The sequence below is a fragment of the Alexandromys fortis genome, unplaced genomic scaffold, assembly GCF_014885135.2.
Source record: "Alexandromys fortis isolate MF-2015 unplaced genomic scaffold, M_Fortis_MF-2015_v1.1 scaffold_10, whole genome shotgun sequence".
Taxonomy (NCBI): Eukaryota; Metazoa; Chordata; class Mammalia; order Rodentia; family Cricetidae; genus Alexandromys; species Alexandromys fortis.
The window spans coordinates 14,380,493-14,403,822 of NW_026067895.1; the positions used below are offsets into that span (position 1 = coordinate 14,380,493).

Here is a 23,330-nt window from a genome sequence, read left to right on the forward strand (position 1 = left end):
CAGTTATTTCCAACCATCAAACGTCTACGTCTTAGGTGCATTTGGGATCTATTTCAATTGTAGCACAATTCAAATGGAACTCAAGGCATTCCCCCAACTTGCTTCCCGTTCTAGTGAAGAACAACATTTACCCAACCAATCCATTTAAGGCGTCCCTGAGAATTACCGTCACACCCATAGCCCTCGCGGTTCCCACCCACAACTTCTACAATCTCCGTTTCGTTTCCTAGAACACTCAAGAATACATTCTCATTCTAATATTTCCACCGTGGATAGCCGCTGCCTTTCGGCTAAATTCCAACCTCCCTTACCTTCCCACAGTTTCCTTTTTCCCTAAGGCACTTTCTATTGTCATTCTCCATTGGTAAGCAGGCCTTGAAAAGGGTCAAGCCCCCCCCCCCCACCTCTGCCCCAGGCCGACGAAAGCCTGCTTTGGAATGCTAATGTCAACCTTTCTCTGACGCAGTCTCTTCTGATGTGAAATGAATGCATATTTCCAATCGTTGGTTAAGCACACTTCTTTGCATATTCCCAGTTTATCTAAAGTCCCTTGATAACAAAAGCTCTAAAGTACCTTCTTGCGTACTCCTAAGGGATTAGCAGGAAGCTAACATTCTCTAGGTGTTGACACGCTCTACCTGCCGCGGAGGAAATCCAAACATCTGCTTCAATATCACATTTTAAGCAGAAAAACATTACAATTCTTGTGTTTCTCACTCCACCCACGAGGCGAACACTTAGCGCGGGCTTCACGCACGCCATTAAACTCGGGCAGTGCACCACGCGTACTTCAATGGTCCGAGACGCTTGCAAAGCCTTTTAACACCAAACAGCTGATCCCTTCTTAGGGCAGATCAGATGCGCTCAGGTGTGTCTATCGCTTCCTCTACTGAATGTTTCAGTTAATTAGGGAGCAGAGAAGGTGACTCAGTTTAGAGGTTCTAGGTGGATGCTTTTTCTTCCCCACCAGCAAGCGGACAGAGACATGAAGTGCATTCTACGTTCCCTGCCTTTCCCCGCAAGGCCATTTTGAATGTAATTAATTCGGTTGTTGCAAAGTGGCGCCTCTTAGCTTCACGAGAATAGTTCTTGTTGGCCTGAATCCCCACGTTCCCGGTATCGGTGAACGTAAGATACATGTCTGCTTTGCTTTTGCGACGGGCCCGGTGTGGAGGGCCGTATTCCCTCCGCTCTGAGGTGTCCAGTCCCGCAAATCCAGGATCCCTGCGGCCGAAGACGCCCTTCGCGCAGGAGGCCGACTCGTCCACGTCCAGTCCCGGCTCCCCTGGCGGGAAGTGGGAGTGGGGGCTCCGCGGCCTCGCGCAAAGCCAGCAGCCTGAGCCTGTGTGGGGCCGCGTGGAACCGGCCTCCCCTCCTGGAGCATCCCAGAAGCGGGTTTCCGCGGGGAGGCTGCGCAGGAAGCGTGCCCACGAGGTCCACGCAGCCCGGGGCCTTTCGTAGGCCCCGCCAGGCCGCGTGGCGGGCGCTGCCCCGGTGGCGGGCTCCCACATCCTTGTTTGATGGCTGCGCCCCCATTTCTCGGCCATGCAAGTGCGCATCACGGGTACTTATTTCGTGTGTGTTTTTGACACCATAGCCTCGGCCTCAGGAGAGCGAGACCAGCGTGGATCGGGCTCCACCAGCCCGGGGAGGGAACACGCGAGGGCGGAAGGCCTAGGGCGAGCCGGGCCCTGCACTCCCCCGCCCCCCCCCCCCCCCCCCGAGTAACGGCTCCGGGAGCCCCGCCCCTTTCCATGTTAGCGCCCTGGGGCTGTGCGTGAGGCGGAGCCCCGCGTGGATCTCGCGAGATCCGGGTTGGCGCCGTGACCTCCATGTGGGGAGCTCGAGCTCTATAAGTAAACACTCGGCGCGGCCGAGACAAGGCCCCTTCCTCTCTGTGAGGCGGAGGCTGCGCGCGGTCCGGGCGGGTTCCGGCTTCCTCCCCCGCCCCCTCGGCCGGGTGGGCGGTCGCGTGGTTGGCCGCGTCCGTCCTCGCCCGCCCTTGCGTTCGCCCAGGCGCCGCGCGCGCGGAGAACCGGAGCCTTCCGGGGGAAGCGGCGGGAGCCGGGCCGGGCGGGGCGCGGCGGCCCGAGCGCAGGGTAGACAAAGGGGGCCGGGACCCCTGTCCCCCGCGCCGCGATGTGGATCCAGGTCCGCACCATCGACGGCTCCCAGACGCGCACCATCGAGGACGTTTCCCGCAAAGCCACCATCGAGGAGCTGCGCGAGCGGGTGTGGGCGCTGTTCGACGTGCGGCCCGAGTGCCAGCGCCTGTTCTACCGGGGCAAGCAGGTGAGGCGCCCCGGGGGCGAGGCTGGGGGTCGGGCCGGGCCGCTGGCGGGGCGCGGGATGCAGGATGCGGGGCCCGGGCCCGCGGCTGTGCGCCCAGCGGGCGGGAAGGCCGGGGTGCAGGGTCCTGGGAACCTTGCTGTCCTAGGAAGGGGGACAGCAGCCACAGGCGTAGTGTGCGAGGTTCCTGGGTGCCTCTCTTCCCGCGCTTGGGGGAGGGGGTGATCGGAGCCGGGAAGGGCAGCGGCTGGGTGGCGCCCCTGTGCCCGGCCGCAGGAGGGACGAGCTTGCGTTATGGGCATCGCTGGCTTGCTTCGCTCCCCTGCCCCGGGCTCCCAGACGCGGGATGAAAAGTCAGGCACCTTCCCCCTGTTGTCTCACTGGAAGGATTGGAGCGCACTGGAGATGGCGAAGGGGTCACGGAATGCATTGCCGGTCTCAGACCTGGGCTTTGGGAACGATGTTTGTAGCCGGAAGTCGGGTTTAAATCTGTTGAGTGTAGGGACAGCTTTACCTCTCACATTTGAATGTTCCCCACGTTCAGGCTTTTAAAGCTAGCCCTTCATCATAACTAGCAGTAACTCAAGACAGGAAGTAGATTTGGGCCACAAGGGGCATCTCCGTTAAATTTAAGTGTCGCCCAGCCTGGTCAGCGTAAGACATTTCCTATCCGATCAGTCTCAGTCTGTGATTAGATCCTGGACCCATCTTGTTTTTCTTGCCTTTGTCTTTGTGTTGTCTTTAGTCCACTGAAAAGTTGGCATCTTGCAGACGGTAGACCACAGTTTGGCTCCAGTCCTGAGGTTTGAATTAAATGCAGTTCTCTGATTCGGTGGAAGTAGCCTAGAGGCCACAAAGCCTTTGGAAGGAATATTTTTGTTTCCTTTACTGGTTTACAATGTCTCAGACGGAACAAGAAATTCAAAGTAACAGATTATACAATGGGAAAGGAGTCAGGATTTTGTTTTGGTGTTCCTCTCCTGTGGAAAACCTGTAGCATTTTCTGCTCCTCTTGTAGCCAGTTCTGTGTTGATTCATTGTGTTGAACTAGTAAAGAGTTCACTTTACTAGAAAGCTTAAAAAAAATTGTATCTGTATTAAATATTATGTAGCTTTGTGTTAATGTGCCTCCAGTGGCTAGTAACTTTTCCTTTTGGTTACCCGTGAAAGCTAAGTAGTCACATCTGAATTTTCTAAGTAGTAATAATATACTGTACATTGATTCCCAGGATACTTCAGTGACTTCACTAGATAGAAATGAAGGATGAGAATATAGTGGTGGGCAAAATGTAATGTTGAAATAATGCTAAAGTAAGGTCATCTAGATGTCTTAATGTAAAGGTAGACTTTGGTTTAAATCCAGGACTTACAAAATAGACTTTCACTAAAATCACTAATAAGAAAATGCTTCCTGGTTGAGGATAGATAACCCTTGTGCACCCGCCCCCCAAACACACTCTTAATCACTCACTACTTCCCTCTCCCCAGCTGAATAATGAACCAGTAAGAATGAAAATAGAATTTAGGTGCCAGTCATCGACTTGGACACGAAAAAAGGAAAATATCGCTCGCAGTTATTTACTTTTTCATGAATGACAACTAGCCAGGGCAGTGGTTATTATCTCCTTTTGTCTTTGATATTCTCCGGTTGATGGGGATAGCAAAGTGTGCTTGTAGCAGGCAGATAATTGGTACCACAGGGCTATTCATTTCCTGTAAAATGAGTTTAGTAGAAAAGAGGTGTCCTGTCTCAAGGTGTTTTACTGCCAAGTAATGGTATAAATGAAACAGATTTATTTTAGCCGGGAACCATATTCCTAGCTCCTCTAAGACTGACAAGAGGATCACTGGTGATGAGCCTAGGAGTTTAAGAGACGGGGTAACACAGTGAGATTCTGGTCTGAAAAAAAATTGCCACATATTCATTTTAGTGTGCCCCAACCTGTTATTTATGCTGCTTTTAATCTTTGGAGTAGTGTAGTTGAATTTAACTATGTTTCACAGGACCCCCCCCCCCCCAAGTGAGGGTTTTTCTTTATACCCTTGGCTGTTGTGGAACTCACTTTGTAGATCAGGCTGGTCTTGAACTCAGAGATCCCAGAGATCCACCTGCCTCTGCCCGGAGTACCATCTCCTGACTTCAGAGGAAATTTTTGTGAACACCAGACTTTGAAGTGAACTTTAAAGGGATAACCTTGTACTAGTTTCTTTCTATTTGAAGTGTGCTTTCTGCTTTCTCAGGGCCAACAGCATTATCTTTGCGTGGATGCCTTACCATGGCCCACTGAAGCAGAGTATGTGGTTTACAAGGTCTCCAGGAGCTCTGTACACAAAGTTTGGAAAGCAGTGTTGGGAACTCCACGTTTTTTTCTTTTTAATGTGTGTAGGTGCTTTGCATAAACATATGTCTTTTGCACCGTATGCATGCCTGGTTTGCTGCAGAGGCCGGAAGAGGACATTGGGGCATCAGATCTGCAGATCTGGAATTGATATTAGAGAAAGTTGTGAGCCACTTTGTGGGTGCTGGGAATCAACCCTGGTCCTCTGGAAGAGCAGCCAGTGCTCTTTCTGAGTAAATCTTACTCATAAACACCACACACCAAACTTTGATCTTTAATTAGAATCTAGAGCTCTTGTGACTTCTAAAAGATTCCATATCCCTGCCTTCTCTTGACGTCACTGTTGGGATAGCCTTGAATAGATTGTAGATATGGATTGTGAACCATACTGGAAGAAAAACTAAACAGTTGACACCAGCCTCCATATTCTTTTTTTTTTTTTTCACATGGAGTAAAGAAATGAAAGTATTTGTTTAAATACAGTGTATGTGTATTTATCTCCAGTCCATGACTGATGAATAACAGTTGCCCTCCACTTGTACCCTTAGTACTGTAGAAATGACTTCCCTGTTGCCTTTTTTTTTGTTTTTTTTTTGCCTCTGCCAGCTCATCTCCCATCTTCCTTGGTTTCCCTTGCATTGTTATTGTAGCCCTTCCTATTTCCTGGAATTTCTTCTTTTAACACAGTAAAAATTCAGTAGTACATTCTGGCAGAGTCCCAACCATTTTCTTCAGAGTCTTGTACCTTGAGTTTTTAAAAAGGCAGTTCTGTATAAGACATTGATGGACTACAGTTATATACTTTAAATCTATAAGTATTTGTAATTTCTAGATCAGGACTTGTAAAACTTTTTCTACTTGGAATTACTTTCGGCCCAAGAAATTTTTATGTAACTCTGGGTATGTAAGTATTGAAAATAGGTATGCCAATCAAATCTGCTAAATCACAGTTCATTTTGAAATTATTTGGTATTCACATAATCTTATCAGTTGTGTTAAAAGAAAAGCAAATTTGCATTTTACTAGATAGACATGCTTATTTTATAGAGAATTAAAACTGGGTTGAATATTTGATACTTCAGGACAGAACATCTAACCTTTTTCAGAGTTGATCGTTAATTTTGATTTCATAGTTAATGATGAGAATGTTTTGCATAAACATGGTACAACAAAAGTATGTTTAGGGTGCTTCTAGAAAATGTCTTAATTGTATTCATTCAACACATTAAAATAAATTAGTTCAATAATTCAGATAACAGTTTTTAAAATCAGACATTTAAGCATAATAACAGCATAAAGACTAATTTGATATTTACTTGCTGAGGAATGATGGCAGGAAAAGACTGAAAGTCACTTTCCTACATTTAAGCCATTATGTTTCTACAGAAGCAGAAAACCTTGTAGGTAAACAGTGCAGTTCATGACCTCCCTAGCTTTGAATCTGAGTGAGTGTTTCAGGCAGTGTATTGGCGATGTATGTTACTATAGCATGCATAGTACAAAGTGCACATTGTGTTTTCAAAACTAAGGCTGCGGTGGAGTCACTGTGATGCAGCATGGACTTCTGCCAGAAACACCTCATTTTTAGACATACTTTTTTTTTATTTTGAATTAGTTTTTGGGCATTGCACTTCTGAAAACATTACTATTGTCAGGTTATTGTGTATGTGATAATTCCCTTTCCCTGATATTCAGTTATGGGACCTCAGTATGGACTCAATAACCAACAGTTTAAGAAGCTGGGTTCTAGATGACCTCATCCCTTTCTCCCTCTTCCAGATCATAATTTGAGTCACAGATAACTTTGTGTCTGCACTTAACATTAAATATGAAGGAACTTAAGTAGTCTAGGCAAATTACTCCAACATTCTTAATAACTCTTAACAGACTGTGAGGCGTTACTGAATAAAATGGCCTATGCAGTGAAAAATAGTAACTTTTTTTAAAAAGACTGGAATATTGTCTATGAAATAGGAATGAGTGTGTAGCGTGAGTGTGTGTGTGTGAAAGAGAGAGCTATTATGAAGAAAGATGACTTAGGGTTTCTTGTCTTGATGTTACTAACTTTAGATGTTACTTTCCTGCTACACCACGCTTAGAAGGCACCACTGAAAGCAGTTTAAGTCATTCTTGGCAGTTATTTAATAGAAAATAATTAAAATTTGTAGAGTATTCACTCCTAAGGTCTCTGACGCTTGTCAGATACCAATAAAAAATGTAATGGAAACATCTTCAATTTATAATTAAGCTGTGGAGCCCAAGCTGGCCTTAAACATGGAATCCTGCCTCACCCTACAGAGTGGAAGGATTATAAATATGTATGTGCCACAAGATTTATCTTAATTTTACTTCTTTAATGTCTCGCCTGTCTTTATTTTTTGGAATGGATTACTAGGGCATTTGGATGGTTTATACTATTTTAGAGTTTGGATTTTCTACTTTTAAAATTTTGAAGTAATTTTCATAATGTTTATTACATTGTCTAGACAAATTGTACATTTTCACCTGTTTCAGAGTTAGAGTGTTTTAATTTTGGCTATTGAAGAATGTCAAAATGAAGGTATAAATACCATCTTTTTTTTTTTTAACCAAGCCTTGAGTCTTATTTTTTTTAAAAAAAAAAAGCTGCATATTTATTTCGCTTCTGACTGTACTTGTGCCTTGAACACTTTCACAACAATTTTCTGCTTCTCATAAGGAAAGCCTGCTTGATCCTGTCACGAACACACCTGGCATACATGGAACCACTGTAGGCCCTGCTGACATGCTTCTTTGTCTTAGACACTCTCATAAGGACTTTCAGTCTCACAGCACGAGCCCCTGATGTCTGCCTAGGCACATACCACATGTGGATCTAGGTGCTTTCCCAACATTTTTGGTGTAAAAATAAAAGATGCAAAGGTAAACAGTTTTGTTAGCAGGGATGCGAGACAGCCTAGTTTTGTTAGAGACTGTATTGTAGGAAAGCCTGTGACATGTGTCAAAGGCTAGAGCTCTCCGAGTGCCTGCCTCTAAGTACTGCTCCAGGAAGAGGAAAAGGCCACATTTTGTTTGAGTGATTCCCCTCCTTCCTAGGGAAACTAGAAGAGTACCTTCTTACTGTTGTTTTAGTTATTTTTACATTAATTTATTTGTGTGCATCTGTTGTAACACAAGGGGATAACAGAGAACTCTTTGAAGGAGTCAGTTCACCATGTGGATCCTGGGGATCAGACTTAGGCCCTCAGGCTTGGCAGCCAAACCTTTACTCTAATCCATCTCAAAGCTTCCCTTTATTTAAAACAAGTTAAAAATTTTTAATATATTTTGATAAAGTTCTTCCCCTCCTCCAAGTCCTTTCAGATCCTGTCCCCCTTCTTACCCACTGAGCCTTAAAACAAAAACTTAGTACAACAAAAAAACTCACCAAGACCAAGGAAACAAATAAAACTACATCCAGAAAGAAAAAAGAAATACCAAGCTATAACCAGTAAAAGCACACCAAAAAAAAAAAAAAAACCTGTGGAGTCCATTATATGTTGGTCAGATACTTCTGAACATGAGACCTGGCTAGAGTGATTTGGAGAAAACTGATTTTTCCCTTTCCCAGTAGGTATAAGTCTTCCAGTTTAATTGTTAACTTTTGTCGTAATAGCTAGTTTTTTATTCATTCTTGAAAATATTTAAAAAATAGAATATGATAAAACGAAAACTATCCCATCAAAGTCAGATGACACAGACCAACAGAAGGAAAAGATTAGGCACAAGAGTCAGAGGTCTGCTCGTTTGTACACCCAGAAATACCAATAACCAACCCACTAAATTGGAAGCCATAATATATACTCAGAGGACTTGGTGCAGGCCATGTACATGCTGCTCCAGTCTCTATGTGTTCATAAGAGCTATGATCATGTTAATTTAGAGGGCCTTGTTTTCTTGGTGTCCTCTATCCCCCACTGAGCTCTAGTTTGATAGAGATATCCAATTTAGTGCTGAGTATTCCAAGATCTCTCACTCTTCATAATGTCTGGCTGTGGGTTCCCATCCACTGCCAGTGGAAGCTTCACTAATAGCTGAACAAGACTCTGATCTACATACATAGCAGAATATCATTAGCCGTTTTATTGCCACACCACTTGATTTTTTTTTTTAATGCCCATATTTGGTTTTACCGTAGGTCCCTGGGCTATCTAGTCTCAGCTTCTTGCTCACTCAAGCAGTGCTGGGTGTGGGTTCTATCTCATGGAAAGGACCTTAAGTCAAATCAGAAACTGGTTGGTTACTCTCACAAGCTTTTTGCCACTATTGCCCTGGTATATCTTGCAGGCATTACATCTTTGTAAATAAAGGGTTTGTGGCTGGCTTGGTGTTTATGTTTTAAATATATTAACATTCCTATTCATATGAAGGCTTACTTAGTTACTGGCTTTGGGTACTGAGTTGTGTGTGTGTGTGTGTGTGATGCGGAATGAACCCAGGATGAGTACTGCCTGTGAGCTACTTTGAGTTCCTTAGATTAGCTGAGCTGTGAGATAGTACCTAGTTTAATTCCTTGATTTCTCTACTGGGAAGGTTGTGAAATTCTTGATTCCTTGTACTATTTGACAAGTAAGAATACTTGTAACCTGTAAAATTGTGCTAGCTATGGTCTTAGGTCTGCCACCTAAATAAATCTCACATTAGTGAAGTAATAATTAAAGGACAGATGTTTCCCCCTCCCCTTTCTCTGTAGTTGAAATCTTTTTTTTTTTCTGAAAAAAAAAATTGGCCTTTTGGATAAAATTTATTTGCCAGGAAGAATGATCCTTCATACTTCTGCTAGAACCAGCACATGGCTTCCTCTTTGCTGATTCTCTGTTTGGCCCCAATACAGCCTGCCCTGCGCTTCTTGTCTGCAATGCTGAAACCTGGCTTGCCCAGTACCACACAGAAGTCCAGGCCGTAGATCCCAATGCTTGGGTCATATTTGATGCCCAGGTCAATGTGTTCTTGAATCTCAAAGCTGAAGTTCCCAGTATCTGAGAAGTTATTTTTCCATAACTCATACTCCGCACCTTCAGGTCTTTCTCCACAATTTCTTCTGCCTTGGCTCCACGGACAGTTCAGTGAACAGCATTCTTTTTATTTCTTCTGATGCTGAAGTACCTGATGGTGTACCTAGCTTTGGAAAAGACAGGTTTCTGGCCTGTGAGCTGCTCCAACACCTTGGCTGCCTGGGTCAATCTGTCTCCGCTCTCCCCTACACAGATATTGAGGCAGAGTTTGCAGATGCAAAGTTCCCACATAGGATTCTCCTTTTCATCTTGACCTTGCAACATGATGGAGGACAGGAATGTAGTTGAATTCTTAAATATCCTGTTACTGTATTGCACAGTTGTGAATGGTATGGATATTGCATGAAAGGATGATTAATGCTTGAATTGATATTTCTGAAAGAAATTATAGTTTTGATCTTTAAGAAGTTTAATTTTAACAGTCAACTGCTAATATACCCTTTAAAGAAAGAAAATAGAAAATTGGTGTCTTAGTTTGTTTTACTATTGTTTTGAAAAGACACCATGACCATTGCTACTCTTATAAAGAAAACATTGAATTGAGGGGACCTGATTATAGTTTTAGAAGTTCAGTCAATTTTTGTCATGGCAGGGAGAATGGCAGCATGCAGGCAGAGGTGGTGCTGGAGCTAAGACTGCTACACCTTGTAGGCAACAAGGAATCAACCGACTTACTGGACAGTATCCTGAGCATAAGAAACCTCAAAGCCCTCCCCCACATTGACACACTTCCTCCAACAAGGGTCCAACAAAGCCACACCTGATAGTGCCATTATGTATGAGATTATGGGGGCCAAATACATTCAAACTACCACAGTTGGTTTCCTAGACTGCTGTAACAGAATACCAGAATGGTATGGAGAACTGTCTTCAGGCTTCTGTTTTGAGGAAATAGTGTTTATTATCTTGAAGTTGTTACCACTCAATTTACATGGCAACCACTCCATTTACATGATTTTCTTGCCTGTCTCCTCCCTCTCCTCGCACTCTCCCCTCCATTGTCCTGCCCTTTCTGTGTCTCTCCATATTTGTTTTTAGCAAGGACACCAATTAGACTGGATTAGAGGTCCTCTTAATGATCCCATTTTATATTTATTACCTGTTTAAAGACCCTATCTCCAACCTAGGTCAAATTTTGAGGCATTAGAGGTTAGGGCTTTAGCATGTAAGTGTTTAGAAGACCCAAGTCACTCCATAATAATAGACTTTGAATTTCTTTAGTCATGTGCTGTCTTGGATTATATCTAAAGACCCCATTTCTAAATAAAATTAGGTTCTGAGGTAAGCCACTCCCTTGATGCTGGAAATGTCATGTAGGGAGGGACTCTCAGCCCTCTGAGGTACTGTGGAGTAGAACTTCTAGTATATCTGATTGTGTCTTTTGGGAGGTGGGGGTGTGGTGGAGGTGACAGTGGGCACAGATAAGTCCATAACCTTCTGAAAATGTGGGTGAATTGCAAGATAATTTATGTGTTGTTTTTCCTAGATGACTTTGTGACAAAATTTGCTAATATTTGCAAATGGATAGAATTAGAGAACCATAGAGAAATGGAATATAGTATAATTGAAATATATTTTTGATGTGGGATTCTCCTCTGTATGCTGTGAATACCATTGGTTAATAAAGAAACTGGCTTAGCCTGAGACGGTGAGCTAGGTGGGGAAAACTAAACTGAATGCTGGCAGAAAGAAAGGCCAAGTCAGAGAGAAGCCATATAGCCCCTCCCCTCCAACCGAATGGAACTTTACCCGGGTAAGCCACAGCCACGTGGCAATACACAGATTACTAGAAATGGGTTAAATTAAGATGTAAGAATTAGCCAATAAGAAGTCAGAGCTAATGGGCCAAGCAGTGATTTTATTAATACAGTTTCTGTGTGGTTATTTTGGGAATCTGGGCAGCAGGGAAATGAACAAGCGGAGGGCAGCCCGGAACACACAGTGGCCTTCTTACAACATACTTCTGATTAGTTTTTTAAAATAGTCTTCACTTAAAGGAAGTATTAATTGCACTTCAAAAAGATAAAGTGCTAATAACCACTATTACATCCAGAGTGTAAAGAAAAGAATAAAGTTCTCGCTTTCAAAATTTATTTTCCCACACTTGGAGTGGATTTAGGCACTGTTGATTAAAATAAGTTTTGTTGAGAGAGCCTGCATATCATATACTTGTAATCCTAGCACTTGGAAGGCTGAGACAGGATCACGAGTGAGGCTAGCCTGGGCTGTATAGAGAGACTATCAAAAGACTAAGAGACAATAACAAAAAGTGATAAGAAGCTAAATGTAGTTTAGAGAGTTTGTGTGTGTGTGAGCTACACACACAGTGAGCTATGAGATTGCAATAGCTATGTACAGTTTTTATTTTAATGACATAAGTGTGATCTGTAGTTAATTTGGAGTGGTTCTTAACAATTTACTGGGGTCCAGAGAGGATGCTGAAAATAGAAGCCATAAAGTAGTAAAAACCATTTCAAGATCATTAAGTTGTAGAGTTGTCAATTTTAATAGCTTATATAGGATATGTGGACAAACATATGTAGAAATGTAAGTTTTGAGATAAGCACTTCAGTGTAGTTTTCTGTTTTTCTAGTTGGAGAATGGATATACTTTATTTGACTACGACGTTGGACTGAATGATATAATTCAGCTGCTAGTTCGTCCAGACTCCAGTCTTCCTAGCACTTCTAAGCAGAATGATGTTCAGGCTAAACCCCGTTCTAATAATCAGCCTAAAGTGAAGAAAACAGCAAGAGGGGGATCTTCCAGCCAGCCATCTACATCAGATCGTACTTGTCTTATTGATCCTGGCTTTGGACTCTATAAGGTATGTTACCTTCAGACTTGTTGATTGTGACAATAAAAATGCTTATTCTCTGTAAGATGCAATGAGTTAGTAAGCATTGATTTCCATTAAGTAAAGATTGCAGCTGTTCATATTGTGTCAGAAGTAGTCTTTGAAAATTGACCATGGGGCTAGGGATAGCTCAGCTGGTGAGTGCTTTTATTTTATTTTTAATTTTTTTTACAGATATGAGACTTTGGGTTTGAGTCTCGGCACTACCAGGAAGAGAAATATTGTAGTGGAAATATGTAAATGGTATATGTACAGTTCAGAGAATGATAAAACTAACATTTGTGTAATACCACCCACGTGAAGAAGTAGAATGATGCCAGGACTTTGAAAAGGGCACTGCTTGCCTCTCCCATCTTCCAAGGGAATTACTTAGAGTAACGTTTTAGTGCAAATTCTCTTTTTTCTTCTTTATTACTTATATGTACACATATCTAAACAATATGCTGTTTTTATCTGTAGCTGAATCTCTATAATGAAGTTCTCCTTTTCCTCGTCATTGATGTTTCTTATGTATATAGTTACATTTTATTCCTTTATGTTATTGTGGCTACTTTATCAACATGCAACTGTATGTATTTATTAGATGTCTGGGCAGTGTTCCAGCTTCAGTTTTTAACAATGCTGTTTAACCCATATATACTCTGCTGCACATGTGCTAGAATTTTAAAGATTTCTATTTTTTTAAGAAAAAGAGATGATGATTGCTCACTCAAAGTATGCTGTCAAGATTTTTGTTGTTTCATTGTTCCATTTGTCTGTCCCTGTGCCCATGCCATTTGAATACTGTAGCTTTACAGAATTTTTTGATAACTTCCTTTTTCCCATTTCTCAAATATAACATCTCTTCAAGGGTTTTTAGCTTTATAGTTTGCTACAAAAGTTGTAATAAAAAAACTGTTAGAATTTGCTTATGTAAAACTACAGAAGACCTTACTGAAATTTCAATGGGGACTGCCTCTATAGATCATTTTATATATGTTTTTAAATTCATGGACTCAGATCTCTATCAGTTTTTTTGGAATTTTATAATGAATGTTTGAATTATTTCTGCTAACTTTATGGTTTTGATGCTACTTAAATGGTCATTTATTTACTGGTGCATAGAAATTCAGTTGGCTTATTGACTTTCGAAGAGCTACTCTGTTGTATTGCTACTTCTGTTGTATTTGAAGCACTAAAACATGCCATTTTGTCTATACTATTTCATAATTTGTAGACATCTATATTAGTTTATTTTCTTTGCTAATATAGTAATGCAGAACAAGTAATGTCTAGAGGGGTTTATTTTGGCTTATGGTTATAGCGAAAGGCTAATGAGCTGTATCTGTTAATGCCTTTCTTGCTGGTGACAAAAAAGAGACAGTGTATATGTGGTCTTTCTCTTTTTGCTTTTGTTTGTTTCTGTTTTTTTGAGACAGAGTATCTCTGTAGCTTTGGGGCTTGTCCTAGAACTTGCTCTGTAGACCAGATTAGCCTCAGACTCACAGAGATCTGCCTGTCTCTGCCTCCCTAATGCTGGGATTAAAGGCCTGTGCCACCACAGCCCAGCCTTTCTTGCTCTTATAAATTAAGCATCCACATTTATTTATGAGAGATGGATGGGTCTTGCTATGTTGTTGAAACTGTCCTGGAACTTCTGGGCTCCATTTTTGCTTCAGCCTAGTCCTCAATAGCTCTTCATATCGTACCTTGATGAGGATTGAACTCTACTACCAGCATTAGAGGGTTAGCCCATACTCAAAACACTAAGTACTAATGCTCTACATTTTTTTCATGTTGTTACTTTTAAAGTAGACTTACTTTCATACATATATTAGTTATGTTTTATTGCTGTGGCCCAGTGCCTAACAAACAGTTTAAAGGAGGGAGAATTTATTTTAATCCATAGTTTCAGGAAGTTCAGTCCGTGGTTGCTTGACTCCATGCATCTTGACAGTGTCATGGCTATGTGAAACTGTGGTAGAGGAGCTTCTTTGCTTATGGTAGATAAGGACCAGAGAGAGGTAAGAAATATTGAGCTGGTATAACCTTAAAAGGCACACCCCCACGTGACCTGATTTAAAATCTGCTCCAACACTTAAAGTTTTTAGAACTTCCCTAAAGAATGCTTTGAACCAGGATTTCAGCCACAAATGTGATGGAGACATCTCATATCCAAAGACTCATGTCCTCATAATTACTAACATTTGTTCATTGTTTTAACAGTTCACACATTATTCACTAGTCTTTTTTTTTAAATATTTTTTATGGTTTATTTAACTCTATTTTATGTGCATTGGTGTGAAGGTGTCAGATCCTCTGCAACTGGATCTTCAGACAGTTGTGAGCTGCCATGTGGGTGCTGGAAATTGAACCCGGGTCCTCTGGAAGAGCAGTCAGTGCTCTTAACCACTGAGCTATCCCTCCAGCCCCTATTCACTAGTCTTAAATTTAGTGTCTTGTGATACTGAAGGTGAAATCTTTACCATGAGTTCCTGTCAGGTAAAAACACATACTTAATGCAAAGTAATCATTCCTACTCCAATGGGAGGAACAGGAAACAAAGGGTTAGGCTAAAGTAAGACCAAAACCTAGGGGTACAAATATTGAGTTCCATAGCTCCATTTCTAGCTTCTAGGGCGTGTGATGTCAGCAGGTGAGCTGCAGTGGGTTTGGGTAGCTTCACTCCTATTATGACTTTGCCATTTGTAACCTACATGTTATCTTTCTGGTTACCTTAGTAATTGTGGCTTGTTCAACATTGTTTGCGTCTTCAATATCCTAGTCTTCACTGAAGCTTAGGTTTTACCCTTGCAGATTTTTGTATTGTTTGCTTGGGTTGCCTGCATGAAACATGCTTCTGCCACATATTAACTGACTTTTCAGGCCTTCTTTTGAAATCTTACTAGAAGTTTTCCACCACTTTTGCATTCTATATCTTTGTAAAAATCACCTGGTCAATGTCAGGGTCTGTTACCAGCCTGAGAAGTCCCCTTTGCCCATGGCTACAGTGGCTTGGATTGATGAATGTGTGGCAATTCTTCTTCTCTAGGTGGCTCATCTTGCTATAAACAGGTTACCTGGAGGTACTCTTTTTTCCAAAGGAAGATCTTATCTTTCAAAGGAATTTTAAAATGGTTATATTCATTAAATCTTCAATGGGTAAAATATGAGCAATTCCTAACGTACCCTTTAAAGCAACTTTTCTATTATTAAAATATTTGGCTCCTTTCTAATAACATGAAACTAGCCATGCAAAAACAATGTGTTCCTTAGCCCCAACTTTAATCAGGCTTTTCTGACCAAATTGTAGAATTTTTCAAACTCTTTTGCTTTAGTCAGTCTCCCTGAAAATTCAGCTTTCTACAAGCTCTGGAGAGAAGGCTCAGTGGTTGAGAGCAATTGCTACTGTTGCCAAGGACCTGGAGTCTGTTCTCAGCTTTCCAGGAGTCTTAGGTCGTGGACATGTGTGTGGGAGGTGGGAGCCTAGTCTGCATAGTAGGCATCCCTTTGGTGTCCTCTAAGCTTATTCTAGAATTGCCCAGAAGGTTGAGTTTACAGCATTCTGAAGTGAAGTTAATGTCTCCAAACTTTTTCAAATCTCTCCTATAAACAAGTTTCTGAGGCTTAGAGTTTAGTCATAAACAAGTCTAAAAATTATCTGCAATGAGAGAATCAAGACACACATTCGGTAATCATTAAGACTAAATAAAGAAAAAGTTTTTAATGTACCATTCTGCAGAAAGAGATACCAGCATAGAGAAAAGCTATTTCAAAAATTGATGGTGTGCTGATTTAATACTAGACAGGGTTTGTCTTAGGGTTTCTATTGCTGTGAAGAGACACCATGACCACGGCAACTCTTTTATAAGGAAACATTTAAATGGGTCTGGCTTACAGTTCAGTTTTAGTCCATTGTCATCCTTGCAGGGAGAGTGGTGGCAAGAAAGCAGACATAGTGCTGGAAAAAAGCAGAAAGTTCTACATCCGGATTGGCTGGCAGGCAGGAGGAAGAGAGAATGAACCACTGGGCCTGGCTTGAACTTCTGAAAACTGAAAGCCCACCCTCTGTGACATACTTGCTCCAACAAATCCACACCTACTCCAACAAGGCCATACCTCCAATAATGACACTTTCTATGAGTCTGGTGAATTTTTCATTCAAAACACTACAGGGTTATTTTTTTAAGTTATCTATTAAAAAAAAAATCCTGTTTCCCTTTCCCCATAGGTTGGTAATCCAGAAAGTTAGAATAGAATCTTCACATTCCTCTATTCCACATTCACATTAGCCTCCTTCCCACATTTTCTATCCTGTTGGTTCAGGATGTGAAGTTTAATGAATATCCTGGGCCTTGAGATTTTCCCTTTACTGCCTATGAGCTCAGTTATAGCAGACTGCCTTCAATTTTCCTAGTCACAGAGTTCTAAAACAAGCAGGCACTAGTTGCCAACTGAGAAGGGCCTAGTGTCTCCTGCTTATCTATAACTTTTTGATGGGTTCTGAACCCACTTAATTCTGAAATGGATCAGAATGATTTACTTCCTACACATTTATTATTGGTTATTTTTCATTGCTCTGACCAAAGTACTATAGAGAACAACTTAATGAAGAAAAATATTTATTTGATTAACAGTTTTAGAGGGTTCAGTCTATGACTGCTTGACCTCACATTTTGATCAGCCATCATGGCTATAGGAATTCTTGGTGGAAGAGATTCTTGACCTTATGATGGACAGGAGCCAGAGCAGGGGTAATTATTGTGAATCAGTATATTTGGACTTTCCTTTGGTCTGCCATCTTACACATAACAACATAGAGAGTTATTATTAATTATTAAATGTGGAATATTTCTTTACATTGTGTGAATATATGGTGCTGTGATTGTGTAATAAAGAAGCTGACTGGCCAGTAGCTGGACAGGATAAGGTTAGGGGTGAGAATGAGATTAAGGACACTGGAAAAAAGGGAGGAAGCTTGGGAGTCACGATCCAGACACAGAGGAAGTAGAACATGTATGAAGTGAGGTAACAAGCCATGAGCCATATGATAGAACTTAGATAAGAAATAAGGGTTGATTGAAGTTGTAAGAGCTAGTTAGTAATAAGCCTGAGCTACAGCCAAGCATTTATAATTAATATTGAGTCTCTTGTGTTGGAACTTGAAGGCAGGACAAAAGCCCACCTTTATAGTGAAAGCTTAACCTTAGCTTAGCCTTTTCCCCAGCTAGCGCTTTTAATTTAAATTAATCTGTTTCTATTCTACATTCTGCCACATGACTTGGTTTTCTCACTCTATGCCATATCTGACTTCTGCAGTATCTCACATGTCTAGAATATTCTCAGTTCCTCTCTTTGCCCAAAATTTCTATGTATTCTCTCATGCCTAGCTATTGGCCATTCAGCTTTTCACAGTGACATGTCTTCTCACAGTATAAACAAATAATACTGTAACATTTCCCCCTTTGTTCGGTTGTTTTTCTGTTGTGCTAAAACAGTTTATAGCTGAGGCTGGCCTTAAAATCCAGATCCTCTTGTCTCTAGCTCCCAAATGCTGGTGTTACAGATGCACACCATCACACTTGGTCAGAAGCTGCTGCTTTTGAAGGCAGTGAAAGGATGAACTTATTTTCATAGAAGAGAAAGTAATCAGTCAAAAATACTTACTGTTCTTTTGTTCTGGCAAACTTCTGTGCCTCCTTTCCAGACTACCTGAGAAGAGCTTCATAAGAGACTAATTTTCTTAGCAGGTTTCTCTTTATATTTTCTGTGCTTATGCTTTGACTGTCACCTAGTTTGATGGTTTTGAGATAGTCTTTACTATTTAGTCTAGGGTGGCCTTGCATTTGTGAACTTTTTGCATACCCAGGTTTTGGTGTTACAGGCTCTTTGTACCACTGTCTGGTTTTATTTAATAATTCATGTATTTTATGTTAATATATAACTTAGATACTAGGTGTCTTAACTTTGTTACTACATGGTCTAGCCGTTGGGACAACAATTTCACTATCAACTGGTTTCAAATTCTAGTTAAAGGGTTTATTAGTTGTATAAGGTTTTGCAAGGCAGTTTACTCTATTTTTTCCATTTAGGAACATTGTGGACTTGGCACTTAACTCTAAAAGGTCACTGTGGTATTCATACTATAATATTTTTAATTGCATTTAATTAGTTTATTGGCTGCAGAGGCTAACATAAGTTTGTGTCCCTTTCAGTTTAAAATGAAGTTGCCATTAAGAATTTTTGAAATTTTGTCTAATGCTTTTCAAGTGCTTATTTCTGGATAGTTCATTCATTCCCTGAATATTTGTGTATTTAATGCACATTTGTTTAGGTATTGGGGACAGAGAAGTAGACAAATGATATTTTGCTTTGCCTCCTGAGAATTTAATTGTTGATTTTTGTAGGTAAACTGAAAACAATTTTAAATGCTACTACTTTGGTACTAGGAGAATGGCTTAGCAGTTAAGAGCACTTAATAATTTTGCAGAGGACCTGGGTGTGGTTCCAAGCTCCCACTTGGTGGCTCACAGTTGTCTGTAACTATTCCAGGAGGTTCTGACACACTCTTTTGGCCTTTGTGAGAACTGTATGCACATGGTGCACATACAGACAAATAGGCAAATCACTCTCATACATATAAAAATAAGCTTGGCAAAAACTATTATTTTAATTATGAATTTCTTTCATGTACTGAAATATTGATTAGTTAACATATAAAAATCTTGTTAAAAACTGGGGATTATCTGTGCATGGTTGCCTTCACTTTTAATCCCAGAGGTAGAAGCAGGTGGATCTCTGTGAGTGCAATACAAGATTGAATTGGTCTACCTAAGGAGTTTCTGGCTAGTCAGGGTAAAGTAGTTGAGACCCTGTCTCCCCCAAAAAAATGAATCAGACAATTTAGAAGCTTCCCTTTATATCTTGAATATGTGGAGTGTCTATGCCATTTTGTTTTGTCAGATTTTTTCAGGGGTGAGAGGATGATGGTGCTAAAATATAATCCAAGACCTGGCAGATTTTTAGGACTTAGTCAACTACTTATACCTCTTAGCTTCAGATTTCCCTTTCTTTTCAATGTACAGCTCTCTATAATTACAGTTGTTTTGTGGCTCACAAACAGAAGTTCTTTCCCCCCCTTTCCTGTGTCTTAAATATTGTCTGTACAGCAAGAGGAGCAGGTGAATTTTCAAGCTGATTTTAAAGGTGGCATGAAGTTTTCATTACTCAGCTTCATTATATTGCCGTATTTGCTGATGTTGAGTAATACATGATCATCCTTTCAGTTTTCTGCATGTGCTGTGAGGAACTAGTTATTACCAATCCTATTTGAAGAACCTGGAGATGTTTGGGTAGGAGCCAGGATTATCCATTCCTATTTTTCATTGTTGATATTTTATTATGTTGTCTCCATTTGTATATAGTACCATGTAGTACAATAAAGTTTAATAGTAACATGCAAAGAATAGCTTAATGAATTACTATAAAGTAAAATTTTTTAAACACCACCCAAATGATCAAGCTGAATAGCATGCCCCAAGAATTCCATGTCCCTTTTACTAATTATAAATTCATATTTTTAGAACATTTTTTAAATTTTATATATGCATTTGCATATCTATATTTGAAGTGAGATAACTTGAGTCCTTGGGAAAAATAGTTCTCTCAACTGCTGAGCCTTCTCTAGTCCATAATTCTTTTCTTGAAACTGTTGCCCAAATATAGTAGTCTTTTCTGTGGTATTTATACAATTTTTAACAATTTACTAATATCCAACCTGTTTATGTAATCCTAATGTAGCTGTTTCTGAGTTTTATGTAAATGGAAGCATATTGCATTTTTAAGATTGGTATTTCCAGTTAAATATTATGAGAGAATCATATTTAGAGTTGGAGAGACTCATGTTCCCAACTCTCTATTTTAGCTGTGTGTTTTTTGTGTTATATTGGATAGATGTATATGTGTATGTTCATGTGCCTAAGTGCAGGTGCCATGGCACATGTTTGAAGGTCTTTCTACCTTGTTTGAGATACTCTTTACTGTTCAGCGTTACATACTTATATGAAAGTTCAGTGTTACATACAGGCTGACTGGCTCACAAACTTCTGGGAGTTCTCTTGTCTCTGTTTCCCATCTTCCTGGCAGTTGTACTACTGTGGCCAGCTTCCGTGTAGGTTCCCAGTATTCAAGCTCAGGTCTTCATGAGGTGTTGCAGGGGCTTTTCTCACTGGGTCATCTCCCCAGCCTTTACTCTATGTCTTCAGAGGACAAATATGTCTCATGTCTATACTTTATTGGAAAAACAGGAATGATTTTATATTATAATTATTAAAGGAAGTAATTATATAATCGAAACAGCTAATGTTTACTAAACAGACAATAGAAAATAAAATTACCAAGTTTTAATGAGTCAAGTTGAATATGCTAATACTTAGTGAAAAAAGACAGTTGTTTGATCTCTGCACATACATGCCTACTGGGTTGGATTTTCTCAAATACATTGATATGTTTTAGAACTGCAAAAGTATGAAGCTGGGACAAAATAACTTTTTAAGGATTATACCTTTGAAAGGTGTGAATGATGATTTATCTGCAGAGTTGTGTTTTCCACAGAACAAAGGAAGTGTTTTAGAAATGGATTTGATGGTCTTCTCTACTTAGGAGGCTAAGACAAGATTGCGAGTTCAAGGTCAGTCTGAATTTTACATCACAAGTTTCAGGCATCCTGGACAAAGTGAGGTCATGTTCCCCACCATTACCTTCAAAGACAAAAAGAAAAAAATAAAAAGAAAGCAAAACAAAGAGTTATGCCTGGTAGTTCAAGTCTGTAGCTCTCGGTTTTCAGGAGGCTGACGCTATAGAAAATTGTAAGTTCGGAGCATGGATGCACTGTGAAGTGTGGCCTTGTTTGGTTGTTTTTAAAAAGTAGCTATGCAGTTCAGTAGTACTGTACTTGCCTAGCATGTGTAGATTCAATACCTAGTACCAGAGACGCATTCAGAGAAAGTTTGAACAGTAATCTAGCATTTGCTGTTTTTTATATCTAATTTTTAGTTACCTTGCTTCTCATGCTTTAGTTTTTCTTTCTTTTTAAAGATTAATGGTTTATATGTGTGGCTTTTTCTGTATGTGGAGATTATATATGTAGGTATATGTGTGTATATATATTCATATGTATATATGCTTTTGTGCTTACTTGTTTTTTATGTTTTGAGACAAGATCTCAATATATAGCCCAGGCTACCTTGAATTTTTTTTAGGCCTCTGATTTGAGAGAACTTGTATTATAGGCACACAGCTCCATCATGCCAGGTTTATTTGTGGCTTTGAATAGTTTCTTTCACAAGGTTTACTAAGATACATATATACACTGGCTTTGAACAAAAAAAGTAGGTTTGGGGATTTTTTTTAAAAAGCCTTTTATGTCTTTGTCATTTAAGGTGCAATGGACATGTAATTCTTTTTTAAATCTCATGAGATTGCAAGTGTGCACTACTACACTTGGTGCTTGTAGCTATATTTCTATAAGAATTAAGGTCAGTTCTTAATTACAGGTTCATGTATGTGAGTGACTTTTCCACTCCATCCCCAATTGTAGCCCCAAACAAATCTTTTCATTTCTTATATACACATTTATTATAGCTTTTAAAAAAAATAAAATATTGTTCTTTTTTTTTTTTGGATATTTTGTCATCTGTCAAGAAACCTTGCTGGCTGGGGAGAGAGACTGCCTTTCCTAGGACTAGAGAATTCCATTTTTGTTTTGTGAATTCCTAGAAATGATACATTGTCAGAAAGGATATCTTTCATATACAGCAGATCAATTCCGAGTCCATATCCCAATCATCCTCTTTTCTCCATTACATACATTAAGACAATATTTTTCTGTTCTGATCATCTATGGCAAGGTGACAGACAACTAGAGACCTCCGCCAATAGCCTGGAGCCGGTTGTAACACATTCACACTCATTAATCTTAGATCATTTGCCCTGTCCTGCCCTGCTTTTTCCCAGAGAAGACAGAGTAAAGGCACTGGGCTGTGATTTCTTAGTTTTTTTTCTGCCTCTTGACTAAACCTGCTGCTTTGCTATGTGATCTTGAATTGAAATATTCTTTAAATAACACTTAATATCTCTACTTTGCATTTTATTGATATAAATTAAAATCATGTGGATATACTTTGAATATTTTACTCATACTTTTTTTTTTTGCCATGTTGTAACTTCATATTTTGAAACATAGGGCCTCATTATGTAACTCAGACTGGCATTGTTCTGCTTGGGCTGGGGTTACATGAACATACTACTAGATGTCTGTTTTGCTACTCTCTTCTAAATTATTCTTGTTCTTAACTCCTTCTAAGTTATATAGAAGGGTACCATGACAGTATCTTGTTTTTATATTTTATGTTTTAATAATTTTTATTCTGAACTGTCCTCAAAACCCATACTCTGTAAGTTTTATCTTCTACATGCAATTTTGCCTATTTAAAATTGTCATTCGCATATCTATGCATTTTGCAATATATTTAGAATTTAAAAGCACTACCAGTTACATTTTAATATGCATTATTGTAAATGGCTTGCTTTGGTGAATAGGAAAATAAAACTTTAGTTTCCAGCTGTAAGTGTAGATTTACTGTACTCAAATAACTATCTTTATGAACTAATACATTTTATTTTGTGTTATCTAATTATTAGCTCTACCTGCTGGCTTTTTAAATATTGCTAGACAGATTATAGCATTTCATTTTGACTGCTCACTGATCCATAGTGGAGTTTATTCATGGGGGGTTGCTTTGTTTTGTTTTTGAGACAGCTCTTTCTATATAG

The 23,330-nt window shown here is 40.0% G+C and overlaps 1 protein-coding gene across 1 annotated transcript in view; it reads left to right on the forward strand.

Annotated features, from left to right (window-relative positions):
- Positions 1-1,824: 1,824 nt before the first annotated feature.
- Uhrf2 (ubiquitin like with PHD and ring finger domains 2) overlaps positions 1,825-23,330 on the forward strand; it is a 70,143-nt gene continuing 48,637 nt past the window's right edge. Inside the window, exons 1-2 of the mRNA XM_050158332.1 lie at positions 1,825-2,292; positions 12,255-12,488. Coding sequence (XP_050014289.1) covers positions 2,140-2,292; positions 12,255-12,488 — 387 coding nt within the window. The 5' untranslated portion in view covers positions 1,825-2,139. The remainder of the gene's footprint in view (positions 2,293-12,254; positions 12,489-23,330) is intronic.